The sequence below is a fragment of the Salvelinus alpinus genome, chromosome 2 (assembly GCF_045679555.1).
Source record: "Salvelinus alpinus chromosome 2, SLU_Salpinus.1, whole genome shotgun sequence".
NCBI classification, from domain to species: Eukaryota; Metazoa; Chordata; class Actinopteri; order Salmoniformes; family Salmonidae; genus Salvelinus; species Salvelinus alpinus.
This window is the reverse complement of record NC_092087.1, coordinates 28,907,022-28,925,879: the sequence shown is the minus strand read 5'-3', so window position 1 is coordinate 28,925,879 and position 18,858 is coordinate 28,907,022. Positions and strand designations below refer to the sequence as shown.

Here is an 18,858-nt window from a genome sequence, read left to right as displayed (position 1 = left end):
TATGGCATGACGCCTCCAGATTGTTATCCCTATTTTCAATGTAAATGCTGCTGTCACAGTGCTGTTGTACTGGATGTTCTCCTACAGGCTACTTCCATGTTGATTTGTAATCCCTGGCACTTTGTGAGATGGCATTGTGCTAGTGTAAATGGTTGAGCTTTTTAGACAATAGGCGAGAGCCACAGATTCATTAGTGAGAGAAATCAAATCAAATGTTATTCGTCACATACACATGGTTAGCAGATGTTAATGTGAGTGTAGCGAAATGCTTGTGCTTCTAGAGACATATGAGGTAATGACGGGACATTGAATAGATGAGCAGGGTTGAGAACTAAGAGATAAGAGCAGAGATAAAGGCATATAGTACTCTATAGGAGGGGACTTGGCAGTGTCAAACATATAATGTGAGGAGGAAGCAATTAAGTATTTAGGGGAACATGATTTGTGCAGTAAGTCAGTCTCTATGTTTTTATTCCCTGTACCGTGCCACTGACTCGGGCATTAGTGCAGAGTTTCAATGTAGGTTAAAGTTAGGGGCAGGATGGAAGAAGCTAAGCTGTAGGAGCAGATGCTTTTATTTGCAGGGCTCTGGCTGTGTCCCACCTCCTTGGTCTTATTTTCACTGGGCATTAAATGAGGAATGGGTGCTGCCGGTGCACCAGAGTCTCCAGGGGTGAAGTTGTGAATAGTAGACACCATGTATTGTCTCTCCTCTTCCCTGTTTCTTTCTGGGCTCCCAGTGATTTGTCAGCAGTGAAGGTAGCAGCTGCTCTCTTTGCGTTGTCATTTCTTTGATTGCAATTTTTTGTGCCAGCTACCTCCATCCTTGGCATCCTGATCCCTACACAGCCATATGGGCCAGTAGAGGGAAGCTGATGAAACATACAGGCTTGTTCTGAATCAGTTGTTGTTGGCTTTGTGTGCGTGTCCATATAAGGGTGTGTGTGAATTTGCCGCTTCATATGTTCTTTCCATTGTGCATGTTATTTCCCCCTCATATACTGTACTCTGTACATGGAAGTGCACTTTGTATATGGAAGTCTACTGTCTATAATTTCAGAGAGCAACATCTTTCACTACTATGTTTGGCTTTTCTATCCTGAATGATTGACGCCATCAAAGCTTACACAGTATAGCATACTACACACCCAGTCATACTGTAACTGACTGAGACGAATATAGCTGATCTACAGGGACAGTTACAATAAATGTAGGATGTCGTAAGCTATATATAAAAAAATACACTCAAGGCAGGAATAGACTAATGTTGTAACTAGCTGGTAATCTACGGGAACAGTGAGAGAGCATATCCAAACAGAACTCTATAGATGTTCCTTGTCCCTGCCCAAACCACACTGGGGAAGAGAGCTCGTATTTCATTAGCCTTATTCCCTAGTCCTCTCAGCTGTCATGCCAACAGTGCACTCGTAGCCGTGCTCTTTCCCTTGTTCTTTTTAAGTCCCTTAAATGTCATTACCGATGGGGGTGATTTAGCGACATATAGACTTGCTCTGTCTTTCACTGAATGTTGAATTATAGAAGACCTGGTATTGCACTTGGGCTGCACAGGTTTTCATCAGAGTGCTGGAGGTCACTTTGACTTTCCCCTTTGATTCTCATCATTCATGCAACATGAGCGCTCCCTGATTCAAAGAGCCTGTTTCAGGTCACCATTAGTCAGTAGAGATCCACAGTGAAATGTACTGAAGACAGAGGCAAGGGAAGGGAATTGATGAGTGAATCTGACTATGGCAATGTTGGGAAGCTCTATATTTCCATGTGGACAATTTAAGTTTTACTGCTGTGCATAATGCCAATCACTGTGAGAGGTCACTGATTGTGTTTTGACAATATGCTTGAAGAGATTCCTTTCCCCTAGCTTGGTTCACTACCCTGTGGTTTTTACAACCGTAATATTCTTGGATTGATTTAGTGATGTTTTATGGTTTTTAATGCTTGGTCTCTAAAGCTAGCAGTCTGAGAATTGTTCACTAAACAACACAATTGATATAAAATTCAATTCACATTTAATTATTATTTTACTCATAACAATAAACAATTTCACACAAAGACATGGAGGGGAACAGAGGAATAAATACATGCAGTGTGATTAGGGAATGAAAACCAGGTGTGCAGGGAACAAGACAAAACAAATGGAACAATGAAAAATGGAGCGGCGATGGCTAGAAAACCGGTGACATCGACCGCCGAAAGCCGCCGAACAAGGAGAGGAGTCGACTTCGGCGGAAGTCATGACACCTGAATTGATTTGAAGAGGCAAATGGTCACTAAATCTGGTAGAATTCACTGCTTGTAGGCCTGTCCAATAATCACAGTATCGTGAGTTTTAAATGAACATCCATATGTCATTGTAGCCATTTGAGGGCTGAATGTGGGTTTGTAAGAAGACCAATAAAAGCAGAATCCATAGCCCCGGGCCTGGCCCTCCAATGAGAACACAAATAAGACACAGAGGAGTGATCACAAAACATTTATTTGACCATAAACCTGACAGGTCCCTTGTGATTAAATCTGACATTCATTTAAAAGTCATCATTATTAAAGACGGCATTTTCATGTCCTTATTCCTCAACCCCTCACTGTAGGTACCAGTGTCAGCCTCCAGCTCTGGCTCTCTGGCTCGCTCTCCCCCCCATCTCCAACATGTATGACCTACTTCTGTCTCTGCATCATTGTAAACAGATCTACTAATTGCCTTAATTTATTCATTTGGAAGTCAAGTTCTGTTGGGGCTGGCGTCCTCCCAGTTCATTCATGTGTAATGTTTACAATTTCCCCCTCCCCCTATTACTCGTCCACATGGATTTGCGGACCCCAAGACCAAGGTATCCCGTCAGGCTTTGTGATTTAGCCCATGATTAAATGATTGCCATTTTGAGGGGCATGAGACATTTCGCTGTGTCCCATTGTGCAGACTGACCCAGATGTGGGGACATGACAATATACTGCACATAATGCATCGACATAAGCTCTAGAAGGGATGAAGTTGTCTTTATGGTTATATGGCTTTGTAAAGGTTTTGTGTGGTGGAATATTCTAATCAAGTGAGACTTTGTCATTTCTTCAAACAATCATCTTTATTCAATATCAATTAATTATTGCAATAATGAGGCTGGTCCACCCAACACCCTTGAGTGTTGGACCGAGTAACCTAACCTTTACACAAATGCTAAGTTTTTTATATATTGCATGACACTAAGTATGCTTAGTCATGGTTGGTTCCACCCCTCCCATGCAGATTGGGGCATCAGAAGCCACTCTGGGTTCATCCTGTCGTTATCTGTCTTAACCCCTCCCTGGCTTAGTTTCCCAGATGCAAGGATGATTTTGAGACAATTAGGGATTGTTCTACTCCTAAGCTATCTCTAGTAAAACACATTCTTGTCTATGAAATGCAGTCTTTAACTCATTTGTCAGCTCAAGCCATCTCTAGTGACCATACGCCCAGATTAGCTGCAGAGAACTAGAGTGGAGACCATAAAACACAGACACTAGCAGGATAGAAATGTCTTACTATTAGTTAAATATTAATGGTTAACAATTCATATCAAATAAATCAGGTAAATACGTCATTTTTCTCTCAATTGTCAAAACCCCTGATATTCCACCCTAAAACCTAGGATTGCAAAACACAGATGTACAGCAATACTCTGGAGGTTTGATATAACTAGATCACATCCAGTCCTGTCCCTGTGCCTCCATACTGGGTTAATACTCTGTCTTGTCCAGCCTGATCAGACATGGCCACAAGGGACACAGTATTCATCACATCTGATGAAAGGACACAACTCTATTGTTGCCTCAGTGTGAGAGCACTGTGTCTGTCCTGCAGCCTGAAAGATGGTGTCACAGTGTGCTGACTGTTTCCAATCCTCTCACACGTTATCAGCCTGGGCCCAGCACGAGCCTCAGAGGCTGCTGCAAATGGAACACATTCCTGAGATATAAAGCACAATACGCACTGTGCATAAAGTGCACAGAGGGAAAGAAGGAGACATATTTCTGTGATCATTTTAAATCATGTTTATGTATGGTCACAGACGGTTACCCTCCAATGAATCACACATAATAACACACTGCAGAGTTTATGCCAGAATGCCGAGCCAATGTACTCCAATGAAGGCTGAAAACATAGGCACACCCCTTGGTGGAGGTCTTAAGGTCGAATTAAACATGGTGGCATGGCATGCCATTTTGACTCGGATTGGTGCCCTCCACCATAGCCTGGCATCCCCAGAGGCCTGAGCATGTTTTTCAATGAGTGTGTGTGAATGAGTCATGTCTGGGGCTAAGGCTGGGGTTGGCAGGAGTGTGTCTGACTGGCAAGGCAGTGTATTCAGCAGGGAGGGCTGCAGCCAGCAAGGAGCTGTCCCTATAATCCAGGGTAAACACAGAGCAGTGTGACTGCATGGCACACCTCAAACATGACTGAATCCAGCAGAAAATAAATCGATAGACTGCTGTTACTTCCTGCTTCTGGCCCATCTTGTTATTCTCTATAGAAGGTTTGGCTTGATCTTCACAACACTGAATTCACCTCTGTTGGTCTCTGTATTGAGGAACTATGCTGCACCTTGTCGTTTCTATAATATTTGTCCTTAGCTTTACGGTTTCAATGAAAATTGAGGGATTACATATCATTTTGCACAGACACAGACATAATACTTGAGGCGCATCTAAGATCTTAATGCAAATGATGTTGAGGTTCATAACACTGAAGTTGGTCATATGATTTGGATTGTAATAATTTACAATAAAATAATGGCTTTCCCAAACCACTGAACACAGCAACTCAAGGTGGTCTCCCATGATATTGTAAACTGGGAGCTTAAAATAGGGTTTGAAATGGGGTGCACTCCTGTGGGGGGGGGGGGGGGGGATGATTTGTGACAATCCATTTGCTTGGGCAGAAAATGGAATTCATTTCTGCATGTACAGAAAACAGAGCTACAGCTCACACCTGTGTGAGAATCATGTAACAGGGCCCGGAGATTCACTAGGCTAAGATTATTCATAATGTTTCACTACAAAGGCCAATTGAATACAACATGTTATTATATTAGCATAGAAACTAGATAAGGAATGTCTAGTTACTGCAGATGAGAGAGAGAGATTGTCAGGAGAAGGACATGTGATATCTTTATTCAAATCAAAGGAGAGCGAATGCTTGGTAGAGCGACGGTAGCCAAGGCTCTGCTAGTGGCCAAGGCTCTGCTGGTAGCCAAGGCTCTGCTGGTAGCCAAGGCTCTGCTGGTAGCCAAGGCTCTGCTGGTAGCCAAGGCTCTGCTGGTAGCCAAGGCTCCGCTGGTAGCTAAGGCTCCGCTAGTATCCAAGGCTCCGCTGGTAGCCAAGGCTCGGTTGGTCGCTAAGGCTCGGTTGGTCGCTAAGGCTCTGCTGGTAGCCAAGGCTCTGCTAGTAGCCAAGGCTCTGCTAGTAGCCAAGGCTCTGCTACAGTATTAGCTAAGGCTCTGCTGGTAGCTAAGACTCTGCTGGTAGCTAAAGCTCTGCTGGTAGCTAAGGCTCTGCTGGTAGCTAAGACTCTGCTGGTAGCTAAGGCTCTGCTAGTAGCTAAGGCTCTGCTAGGCAGCTATCTCCAGTCAGCACCTGTTTCTCTCCCTCCCAGGAGCCACAGGATTGACCTTTTATGTGTATCCTGCACAGCACAGCACAGCTTGCCAGGGCAGTGACATTTTATTTATTTATCTGGATATAGAGTTTTGATATTTTCCGTGTAACATTTAGATTTGTAACTGACATGTATAACAACCAAAGAACTCCATGATGAAAGGATGGCAACAGAACAGGGCAGCAATGTCGGTGCAAGTAAATTGTTTCCCCTAGGATTTCTTTCAGCACCGGTGGCAAAGGTGGTATGTGTTGTTTGTTTTAGAGAACAGGGAAAGAATACACAAAGTGTGTCTGTCTGCCAAAGGGACCAGAGGAAAAAGGAACACTCCAGTGATTTCCCCCTGATATCTTTGAGGCAGAGACAGATGGAGATGAGACACGAGTGGAGTTGGAGAGATCCCAGACACCACTGTGTCAATCCTCCAGTCCTGTCTTTCCCCCCCTTCCCTGGCTCATACACAACATACACTGCCAGACATCCTGTTAGTAGTTAGCAATGGAGTGCAGCCATGGCCACTTCTGTCCAATTCTAGGACACACATTACCATTTTTATTTAACCTTTACTCTAACCAGGACGTCTCATTGAGATAAATAATCTATTTTCCTATCTTAAGGGGACCTAGGACCAAGAAGGCAATTCTTTCCAAGCTAAAGGCTTTGAGCTGGCCAAATGCTTCCGTACCATTTTACTGGGAAGGTGAATGGTTTGTGAAGCAAAGAGGCTACAGTAGAGAGCTGTTGGTCTGGAATCAGATAGGACAGAGTGTGTGGCTTGTGGGGGCTCCACAGCCTTAGAGAGCCAGCTTGGCTAAGCCTCCAGAGTTGCTGGGACTTAGACGAAAGGAGCGGGTGCAGTGCAGGCAGATGTGGACTCCTAATTTACAGTCCTTTCCTTCGCGCATGGCACTTTTATTACTACTATAATTGACTGGGATGAAGTGAGTGCAAGTATGAAGCCACCAGTTCTCCCTCATCAATTTTGATCAATGTTCCCTACCCTAGATTAATAAGGACTCATATAAACAGGATGCCTGGTAAACGTGCCATTTGTTCTCCAGGTCCAAAGTGACTAACCAGGTTATCTTGACTAATCAATGTGAGAAATGTTTTAATTTAGACAGCTGTGAACTCAAACTAAAGCATAAAACACATGATGATCAGTAGATTGTGAAAATAAAGAAAGTCATACATAACATGATTTTTCAAGGCTTTCACTCTCCTTTCTCTAATCCATCCATCAATCTACTCATCCATCCATCCACTCATCCATCCATCCATTCCATGCAATATTCTAGAGTCATTGTTTTTCTCCTGGTTGAAACATCTACATAAACTATGCTAATGAAATTAACCGAGGAAGCGAAAGGGTTGATGCTGCCTGACTTTGAATCCCTAATGATTCTCGCCATCCCTGGAAAAGGCCTGATTAATTTAGGAATGTCTGCCGCGCTGGAGAGAGTGACTAATTCCTGGAGGATTCGACTATTTAGGAGAACAAGAGGGAGGGGAATAAAGAAAACAGGGAACTGGATACATGGAAGCATAATAATACATTTGGATCCTATCCTGCAGATAGGGGAAGCAGAGAACACCTCGCAGAGAGAATGAGCCCCTGCAGATAGGGGAAGCAGAGAGAACACCTCTCCTGCTAATCTAGCCCAATGTATTGATTGCAGTGGGGATGGAGGTCTACACTGTGAAGTGATTACTGCAATTCCATGTTCCGTTGATGTATGTTGTGTCTGAGAAAGCAGAGCAGAAGAACAAGGGTGAAACCGTTTCAAGATGCTATTTTTCAGTGTGATTCTGTGCTGTCTCTGGCCTGTATCTCTTAGTCCTGTTTTTTATAATGGAAAACTCTTGTCATTGTAAAATGTCACCCTTGTAAAATTGGAGGGAGGTTATTCATATAATTATTTTAATCAAAACATTTTATGAATAAAACCCTGTTTTATGAGTCCTTGCTAAAGGTTTATGAAAGGTTTATTATAACATGTTCGGTTTATTTATCTTCTATTTCAGGATGATGTGAAGACCATTGTTGAGGATATCAACTAGAGTGCAGCCTGACTGAGTACAGCCTTGTTCATTCCTGCCCTACAGCACTAGACATTTTGTCTGGACTTGCTATCTCTTAGAAGCCCTATGGGGATGGGGACCTGTTTGGATATAGGATGCACTTACTGCGGCCGTACTAAGGAGCAGTCATGGGCCCTGACGTGGTGGCTGTTGGTCCTGATGTCTATCTCCCTAGCAATGGGCCAAGGTCATTCCGTCAACACTTTCCAGTCAGAGAGGAGAGAGTGGACCCTGAACCACCTGACAGTGCACAAGACCACTGGTGTTCTCTATGTTGGTGCTGTGAACCGGATCTACAAGCTGTCTGCCAACCTGACACTTCTGATCTCCCACGACACAGGTCCTGAGTACGACAACAACGCCTGCTACCCTCCTCTTATAGTGCAGCCCTGCTCAGAGCCCTTAGCATCCACTGACAACATTAACAAACTGCTGCTCATAGACTACTCCCACAACCGCCTGCTGGCCTGTGGCAGCCTCTACCAGGGAGTCTGCAAGCTGATGCGACAGGACGACCTGTTTATCCTGGTAGAGCCCACTCACAAGAAAGAGCATTACCTCTCCAGTGTCAACCAGACAGGCACCATGTATGGTGTCATCGTGCCCTCCTCGCAGGGCCAGGACGGCACCCTTTTCATCGGCACAGCCGTGGGTGGGAAGCAGGACTATTTCCCCACCATCTCCAGCCGTAAGCTGCCCCGCGACCCAGAGTCCTCTGCCATGCTGGACTACGAGCTCCACACAGACTTTGTCTCCTCTCTCATTAAGATCCCCTCTGACACGCTAGCTCTGGTCCCGCGCTTTGACATCTACTACATCTACGGCTTTGCCAGCGGGAACTTTGTCTACTTCCTGACCGTGCAGCCAGAGACCCCAGAGAATGGGATGCCAGCTGGCAGTTCCCCTGGTGACCTGTTCTACACAACCCGCATCATACGCCTCTGCAAAGGGGACACAAAGTTCCACTCGTATGTGTCTTTGCCAGTGGGCTGTGTACACAAGGGAGAGGAGTATCGCCTCCTACAGGCCGCCCACCTGTCTAAGGCAGGGAAGGTATTGGCCAGGTCCTTCAACATCAGTGCCCAGGATGACATCCTCTTTGCTGTGTTCACCAAGGGTCAGAAGCAGTACCACAAGCCTCTGGACAACTCCGCCCTGTGTATCTTTACCATCCGAGACGTCAACGCCCGCATCAAAGAGCGCCTGCAGTCCTGCTACCAGGGAGAGGGCAACCTGGAATTGCACTGGCTGCTGGGAAAGGACGTGCAGTGCACCAAGGCGGTAGGTACCTGTAGCTAAACCCCTGAAGAGGGCTCTGCATCCAGTCCCTTCATTAACATCCAGCTAGCCTGGGGCCAACCAGCATTGGCTCCTCTGATGTGGTATACATGCACATTATTCAGACAGTGGAGCTGACAGGTTAGAGAATGTAATATTTGAAGCTCTTTGATTACCCCACAGCCTTGATTACACTAACAGTAGCCAGAATCCCGCTGAAGAGTCCCATTCACCGTTTCTATATTCCAAAAGAGCAGCAGAGTAAGTGGGGGAGATGAATGTACAATGCTAATCAGAGGAGTTTTGTATGTCGCTTTGATTCCATTTAGAGGCTCAGGCTCTCTCTCTCTCTCTTTCTCTCTCACTCTCTCTCTTTCCATTTGTGACTGTAACTCTATGAGGCTGTCAGCGTTCAGAAAAACGGTAACAAGGACATCCATCAAGGTTGTTATTCAGCAACTCTCACCCAACCACTTTGATTCCACCATTGCCTCCAAGATCCTATTTTGCTAATAGTCATATACTGCCTCTTACCCATGTCATCCATCTGTTCCAGTGCAGAAGAAAGCAGAATAGATACTCTCGAGAGGTGCAGGAAATGAAAGTACAAATGTGTTGCCCTAAAAAGCGAGATTTCTATTCCGTCTGACAGGCCATTAGTGGATGTTTGAGGTGGGTTGTGCTAGATGTAACAGGACTGCTTAGCATGCGAGCCTCTTTGATGCTTAATCAAAACCTGACATCTCTGGGACTGTGTATTTGTGTGATGTCAGATCAAGCGATTTAAATCACAGAAACCGGAACAAAACACATGGCGTTCTGCAATTAAACTGCTCAACAAACACACTGTCCTGGCATTGTTTACAAATGTAACAGCCCCAATAACTTTTGAAGTTGCGGCCTTGAAAACCTTGGTAATTGTGTGTAGCAAATATGTAAGGATTTTTACAGCAGTCTTTTCGAGATTTCTTACTCTCATTCTCTTGCTCTCTGTCTCACCCATCTCTCCCTGTCTTCCCCCATCTCTCTCTGCAGCCTGTGCCTATCGATGATCACTTCTGTGGGCTGGATATCAACCAGCCCCTTGGGGGCTCCCAGCTGGTAGCTGGCCTGACGGTGTATACTGAGACCAGGGACAGGCTGACCTCTGTCATCTCCTACGTCTATAATGGCTACAGCGTGGCTTTTATCGGAACCAGGAGTGGCAGACTGAAGAAGGTGAGCATGGGGGATTCTTTCTCCACACCCACATGAAAAATATTATAATATACTATGGTATAAATACTAGTATTTTTTCACTACAGTGAATACTGTAGTATTTCAGGGACTATACTATAGTATTTACAGTTAACTATAGTACAACTACTGTATTAAATAAAAATTGTAGTATATACTATAGCAATTATTGTAGTGTTTTTACGGATTGTAGTAGACTGTACTGTTTTTGCGGACTGTAATATTTCCTGTAGTGTTTTTGCGGACATGACTGTATTATTTACTATAGTGTTTTTGTTTTATTATCTTTGACATAGAAGTGGAATTGAGAAATACTAAAAGAGCACATTTTCCATAACCTGTAGGTAGGTAGGTCTGAACGGATAGTTCAGAGCTTCTGCTCTTTTCTATAATACAATATAGGGTCTACACATGGCATGTACTGTAGGTTTCTCACTTATGGGTTGACAAATTGGGATATGGAGGAGGGGAATGGGCAGGGTATATGCAAATTAAATACTGTAGTATTTACTACAGTTAAAAAAAGTGTGTTTTTGTCATGTTTTTTTGCTGAAAATAATTTAGAAGTATTTTATAATTATTAGATGACGCTTACCTGACACACTTGTCTAAATTGATGGGTCATGTGAAGGAAATGCTATATCAACCCCCCAGCCACATCTAGCTAAGTGGATGGGTCATGTAATAATCCGGCCAAAGTGGAGTCTTTTGTTTAGACATGTAGCTAGCTAGGTAGCTAGCTAGTTAAATAATGAACCAGCATAATCCAAACTCATACTACTATCAATACAAACATTGTCATAGCTGTACTAGGAATCTGTAGGTAGCTAAAGCTAACAAACTAGGTTCAATGTTAGATAACTAACAATAGGCTATAACTAGCAATGCAAATGGATTTCTTATTCAAATAATATTACTGCACAGATCATACAAGTAATGTTAGCTAACGAGCCAGCAAGCTAACGTTCGCTAGCTAACTAAAAGTACACTTTAATTTGCAATAAAAATGACTTTCTGACAAAATTAGAAACTTAAATCTGAAAATAGCTAGACTCTTACCCGTATACATGGATGAACACTTCACGGCAAACTGGAACCATTTAACTCTGTTTTGTTTGTAGTTACATCTTGTTTGGCCAGCGTTGTGTCACGTCACTCCGGTTCACACTGACCGTGTGCAGAAAGTAGCCCATCATTTTTTCCAACTGATCTGTGGATAGCGCCTGCTAAATTCAGGGCATCAATGTTGTCGAGAAAAGTAGTTCTCGATGGCTAACGTCATATCTTTCAAAAACTGCGTGGTAGAAAGGACTATCAACACATACTGAACAGCTCACGTTACAGACAGAAGCAGGCTACATGGCAGACCAATCCAAATTCATCTCCCGGCATGTCCATCCCATCCATTATCTCAGCCAATCATGGCTAGTGGGATGGTTCCTGTCTTTTTCGGTGGCTAAACCGACTAGGCTCGTAATTTAACAATTTTATTTGTATTTATGGATGGAATACAAGTTTGTTATTAAGGCACATGAAATATCACGTTTCAGAAGGCATTTCTGCCCAAAATCCCGTTTTGATAAAATACATCTATGTTTAAATTCAAATCCCTCTCCTGTGAAGTAGTGATGTGCTACATACGCCTAGTTTCTTGAAACGAGTCACAAATGCATCCAACATTCTCCTCAGTGATAAACTAGAATAATTTAGTAGTATTTCCTTTGGATTAAAATTATAAGCACACAGCAAACAAAGCTCTCATGAATGCTCTCAAGTGCAGATACTGCATTAATTATAGCTTTTTGAGAACTAACCAAGTGAGGAAACTCTCGAAAGTATATCTAAACGATTCAAGCTTTTCAAAAACATGACTTCACAGTGGACAGGAAGGAGATATTTGGTGATTGAAGGGATTAGTAGAGAATCTCAGACAGGAGGACGACTGGCAAGGAAGGTATGTTTGAGGCTAAATTGAACTGCATGCTGTGAACAGTAGTCTCAATACAGAAATCTTCACAGTAGATAGACCGTTCACTACAAATTAATATCTACATAGCATTAAAGTGACAACATTTACTGATGGCATGTCTACGTTTATATCCTCTGCTTCCCTTGAGTTCTGCTAGCTTTAGGATATTTAAACATATGCTGTACTTAGTACACACCCATGAGCATGCATGCAAAGACACCCGCACGCACACACATATTAACACACACACACACACACACACACACACACACACACACACACACACACACACACACACACACACACACACACACACACACACACACACACACACACACACACACACACACACACACACACACACACAAAAGCGGCAGCTCTACCCTTTAGCTCAGTGCGAATGTTGCCTGTAATCCATGACTTCTGGTTGGGGTATGTACGTACAGTCACTGTGGGGACAACGTCCTCGATGCACTTATTGATAAAGCCAGTGACTGATGTGGTGTACTCCTCAATGCCATCGGACGAATCCCGGAACATATCCATTCTGTGCTAGCAAAACAGTCCTGTAGTTCAGCATCTGCTTCATCTGACCACTCTTTTATAGACCGAGTCACTGGTGCTTCCTGCTTACATTTTTGCTTGTAAGCAGGAATCAGGAGGATAGCGTTATGGTCAGATTTGCCAAATGGAGGGTGAGGGAGAGCTTTGTATCCATCTCTGTGTGTGGAGTAGGTGGTGTAGATTTTTTCCCTCTGGTTGCACATTTAACATATTGATAGAAATTCGGTAAAACTGATTTAAGTTTCCCTGCGTTAAAGTCACCGGCCACTTGGAATGCCGCCTCTGGATGAGTGTTTTCCTGTTTGCTTATGGCGGAATACAGCTCATTTAGTGCGGTTTTAGTTCCAACCTTGCTCTGTGGTGGTATGTAGACAGCTACGAAAAATACAGATTAAAACTTTCTGGGTAAATAGTGTGGTCTACAGCTTATCATAAGATACTCAACCTCAGGCGAGCAAAACTTTGTGACTTCCTTAGATATTGTGCACCAACTGTTGTTTACATAAATGCATAGGCCCCCGCCCCGTGTCTTACCAGAGGCTGCTGTTCTGTCTTTCCAATAGAGTGTATAACCCGCCAGCTCTATGTTCTTAATGTCGGCGTTCATCCACGACTCGGGGAAGCATAAAATATTACAGTTTTTAATGTCCCGTTGGTAGGATATACAGTACGTGCTTTCAGTTCGTCCTATCTATTTTCTACTGTTTGAACATTAATTAGCAGAACGGAGGGCAAGGGCAGATTAGCTACTCGTCGCCTGGTCCTCACAAGGCATCCTGATCTTTGTCCAGTTTGAGGTGAGCAATCCCAGTTCTGATGTTTAGAAGCTATTTTTGGTCCTAGGAGACGGTAGCAACAACATTATGTACAAAACAAGTTACGAACAACGCGAAAAAACAATCAAAATAGTATGATTGGTTGAGGGCTGATAAGACGGCAGCCCTACCCATCGGCGCCATCACCTGTCACCTCAGGTGACTTAGAGGAGTCTCTGGTTACGTAGTAGAAACTGTGGTATGGGGCCTTGGAAGCTAGGCATACTGTAGAATGTTAACTTCGGGGATTTAGGGAAAACCTCAAGGATCATTCAGAAAACGTCCTATACCTTTGAGCCAACACTGCTGTATGAGACGAGCACTCTCTCTCTCACACACACACACACACACACACACACACACACACACACACACACACACACACACACACACACACACACACACACACACACACACACACACACACACACACACACACACACACACACACACACACACACACACACACACACACACACACACACACACACACACACTTAGAGTGCATTCATCATAGTAGTAATCATGTTTGGTAATAGCATTTGCTAACATACAGCTTGTTCAATGCTAGGAATCAATACAGCTCTCTTAGTAGCAGTGATGTCATGTCTGACTGATTAGTGCAGGGGTGTAATACAGACATCCACCTATTTGGCTCTCACTAAACACGTCCCCCTTTCATTAGGCACTGCAGCACCATCCTGTCTTCGCAGGACAGACACACACTCCTCTTCATCAGCGTTCAGGCAAAGTCATGATGGATATGGGCTAATCAATGTCCACTCTCCAGTCTGTCAGTTAGAATCTGCCCAAACACACAGCCACTCAACCCTGAAGGTTGCCAGACGTACTGGCCTTATGTCATTGTATTTTTATTCTCTTAGAAAGACGTTATATTTGGAAAATGTCATGAATCTTTGTTGCTAGAGTGTCTTTGCCACCATACAGTACTGTATCTGGGGCAAAGGAATAAGGGAGACTGTAAGGATACTAGACTAAAATGAATAGGCTAGCTGAAGAGAGTGCTCCCAGTCTATTATCCATATGGTATGATAGATAGACTTAACACACTTTGCCCATGCTAGTCACATCTGGTCACATTTAGTGGGATTGGCAGGCCAAAGATATGTACTGTGAACTGATCATCTTTCATACCAACTTCCAGGGAAATGGAAAGCTAGAAGGAACATGTATGTACAGTAATGTTTACCTCTTTTAGAACCCTCCCAAATTGCTTCATTGATCACAATAATCTCACAATCAATTCCATATGGCAATATTTAAAGGGAGAGAAATGTAAGAACATGTTGTGATGTGGGTCCGGGAAGCTGTCTGGCAACTTTCAAACTACCCTTTACTTTACTCTGCGGTCCGACTCATCCCAAACCATCTCAATTTGGTTGAGGTTGGGGGATTGTGGAGGCCAGGTCATCTGATGCAGCACTCCATCACTCTCCTTTTTGATAAAATAGCCCTTACACAGCCCAGAGGTATGTTTTGGGTCATTGTCCTGTTGAAAAACAAATGATAGTACCACTAAGCGCAAACCAGATGGGATGGTGTATCACTGCAGAATGCTATGGTAGCCATGCTGGTTTAGTATGTCTTGAATTCTAAATAAATCACAGTGTCACCAGCAAAGCACCCCCACACCATCACACCTCCTCCACGCTTCACGGTGGGAACCACACATGCGGAGATCATCCGTTCACCTACTCTGCGTCTCACAAAGACACAGCGGTTGGAACCAAAATCTCAAATTTGGACTCATCAGACCAAAGGACAGATTTCTACCGGTCTAATGTCCATTGCTTGTGTTTCTTTGCCCAAGCAAGTATTTTCTTCTTATTGGTGTCCTTTAGTAGTGGTTTCTTTGCAGCAATTCAACCATGAAGGCCCGATTCACGCAGTCTCCTCTGAACAGCTGATGTTGAGATGTGTCTGTTACTTGAACTCTGTGAAGCATTTATTTGGGCTGCAATCTGAGGTGCAGTTAACTCTAATGAACTTATCCTCTGCAGCAGAGGTAACTCTGGGTCTTCCTTTCCTGTGGCGGTCCTCATGAGAGACAGTTTTATCATAGTGCTTGATGGTTTTTGTGACTGCACTTGAAGAAACTTTCAAAGTTCTTGAAATTTTCCACATTGACTTACCTTCATGTCTTAAAGTAATGATGGACTGTCATTTCTCTGTCCTTATTTAAGCTCTTCTTGCCATAATATGGACTTGGTATTTTACCAAATAGGGCTATCTTCTGTATACCACCCCTGCCTTGTCACAACACAACTGATTGGCTCAAACGCATTAAGAAGGAAAGAAATTCCACAAAATAAGGCACACCTGTTAATTGAAATGCATTCCAGGTGACTACCTCATGAAGCTGGTTGAGAGAATGCAAAGAGTGTGCAAAACTGTCATCAAGGCAAAGGGTGGCTACATTGAAGAATCTCAAATATAAAATATATTTTGATTTGTTTAACACTTTTTTTGGTTACTAAATGATGCCATATGTGTTATTTCATAGTTTCGATGTCTTTACTAATATTCTACAATGTAGAACATAGTAAAAATAAAGAAAAACCCTTGAATGAGTTGGTGTCCAAACGTTTGACTGGTACTGTATGTGATGTAGTATGCAAATTTCGGGACCACCTTTGGCTCACGAATGCTACTTTCAGAACTACTGGCTAAAAATTCTACAAAAGTACCGGAGAATCTCTTTAAAGGATGGAATCACAACACGCTACCACTGAGAGATGCAGCAAACCACGCTAAAAGAGCTCTTGAAGGGAACAGGTAAATTGTATTAATTCCTTACTAAGAGTATATGGGGTCATATGACATTCTAAAACTTATTTGTAGGGTTATTTTACTTTCTTGTTTGTATCCAATGTTGGCCTCCAATGTTGTCCTCCAATTTTGGCCTTTAAGATGAATTCCCCCTGTCGGTATCGGGAAAGAAAACACACCGTTGTAGGTCTAAATATAATTCAGGAGTAAAATGTATTTCCTCTTGTAACGTTAGGTTACAGTTTGGACATTTAAAGAAAGACAACAGAAACACTAGAGTAGAAAAAGGCATTTAGCCAAAGCATTAGTAACCTTCCTATTCAGTAAAACAGACTGCATACGAAGGAAGAGAAAAAATATTTTGTGCACATACTCTAAGAGCCATGAAATTAATTTATTTGTGGGGTTTTTTGATCATATGTTCTGGACCTTGAATGATGTTTCCTACTCATTTACAAAACAGTTTCATTATTACAGGTTGATGGGGTAGCAGGCATGAGTTGATCTTTGTAAACTAGCCACTTTTCATCATGTACATTACTTCTACCAGAAACTCTGGCTGAACTAGGACAGCTTCCATATACTGTGCACATCTCAGCAGCTACCAGCAGGCTCATTATAAAACTAATTAAACGGTCCTCCTCTCATTACGAACTGTGAGGCTTAAGAGAGATTGAGGACCTGATGTAGTCCCATAGGGCCAAAGCCCATGCCAAAGCCCTTTGGCCATAGGGCCAAAGCCCAAGCAACCCTGCTTTAGATTATAAATGGACTGAAATCAAACTCTGGGCCAGTCAAATGGTCACTATTTCCTCTGAGATAATAAATTGGACCTTGTTCACTGTGGTTGCTCCAGGTCAACCTCCTAATGCCCAGCTTAATACCGCTGGCATAATATCTCTCTGGGCAATTTCGGTTTTATTTCCAATCAAGTTTTGCAAGTGGAACTCATACAAGCGCTGGTTTCTATGAATGAAATAGAGAGTGTGGGAAATGGAATGAAAGCTGACTCCACCTTGCGTGGGATTGTGGTAAGAGAGACAGAGGATGAGGGGGCAGGGAACCACGAAATAGATGAAGAGTTACAGAGGCTTTACTGGATACAACTTTCTATTGAGTGACTGGTTAGGGGGATGACAGTGTCAAATCAATGGTGGACAGAGCTGGTTAAATGACAAACGGAGCAGAGTGGACACTGTGATCCTAATGATCCTTCTGATAGAATCCCCTGACCGTGTCCCTAAATGACTGCAGCACTGGGGCTGCTTGCCAGGCTTTGGTCTCTTTGTCACAGAAGAGATTTTGCCTGTAGGATTCTCCCATCTCAGTCCATGAGGTGTTTTTCTCTATATTCCTCTATGTTTATGGTGGGGACCACAGCCTTTAGGAGAGGGCTGCTGACTGGAAAGTGGAAGGGTTGATTAATTGGTGCTGTTTTTGAGCCCAGGGGATCCAATCATGTAATCAGTTTCTATTGATTCCTGCTGTGTCTATTGAGAGAGTGTTGTGGGCCTGCCAGTGGCTGTGTGCACTGGCCTGGCACGCAGGGAGATTTGCTGCAGTCCAACCTGATCTTGGTGCTGGAGATTTGTACTGTCCAGATAACCAGAATGGAGGATATGTAGTTTATTATGGGCTTCTTACGTCTGCTCCCTAATGTCTATCCCTCTGCTTAGTCTCCTGTCATTCTGTATTTAGATGAGTATCTTCTTTATATGAGAAAGCATTTCCACTTCACAGCAGTTACATAGGTTTAATCAGCCAGTTGATATTATCATGCTGAATACTAAGCAACCATTAAACTGGAGATAGTATAGCTAATGAGGATATTTTTTCTCAGTTGTCCAACTTATTTTTGTCTTTTAAACTCAGGGTATATCAATTTACATTTTCAGATGTGATAATAATGTACTGTTACTGTATGAAGTCATTCAGATTTCTGACATCACCTACTAATGAGGAAAATGTGTATGGACAGAAAGGGGTTGGGGAAGGGAATCCAATTCTCTGTTTGTATGTGTGTGCCTATCCGCAAACATGCTTTTAATGTACCCCAAAAGATGGTGGTTTGAAGTCGTGCCAAAGTTAAAAGAATCTTTAGTATGGTTTAATTGAAAACAAGCCAGAAACATGCCATCACCGGTAACATAATGAACTAATCCTGGAGTAGGGACAAACATTACAAAGCGGAGCTAAGAGTACAGTACTCCAAAGGTTTGTTTGGTCAAAACCGTCACTATTTTATTGTCAAGCATACAGCTGTAATTGACCAGCCCTATGTCTGTCTCTCTGTTCTCCAGGTCCGAGTGGATGGGCCTCCTGAGGGCGGGGGGCAGTATGAGACCCTGACCGTGATGACAGAAGGTAGTCCTATCCTCCGAGACATGGCCTTCTCTCTGGACCGCAACTCTCTCTACATCATGTCTGACAATCAGGTGAGGAATCTCCCATTCCCTACTGTAACAGAAATGTTTATA

The 18,858-nt window shown here is 43.3% G+C and overlaps 1 protein-coding gene across 4 annotated transcripts in view; it reads left to right on the top strand.

The window, feature by feature from the left end:
• Positions 1-18,858, top strand: part of LOC139558136 (plexin-A2-like) — a 71,857-nt gene that overhangs the window by 5,692 nt on the left and 47,307 nt on the right. For all 4 annotated transcript variants that reach the window (XR_011671555.1, XM_071373458.1, XM_071373459.1 and 1 more), the window contains exons 2-4: positions 7,673-9,010; positions 10,043-10,225; positions 18,682-18,816. Coding sequence is in view for 3 of the 4 variants with exons in the window: in XM_071373458.1 (XP_071229559.1) it covers positions 7,796-9,010; positions 10,043-10,225; positions 18,682-18,816 (1,533 nt within the window). In the remaining variant the exon portion in view is untranslated. The remainder of the gene's footprint in view (positions 1-7,672; positions 9,011-10,042; positions 10,226-18,681; positions 18,817-18,858) is intronic.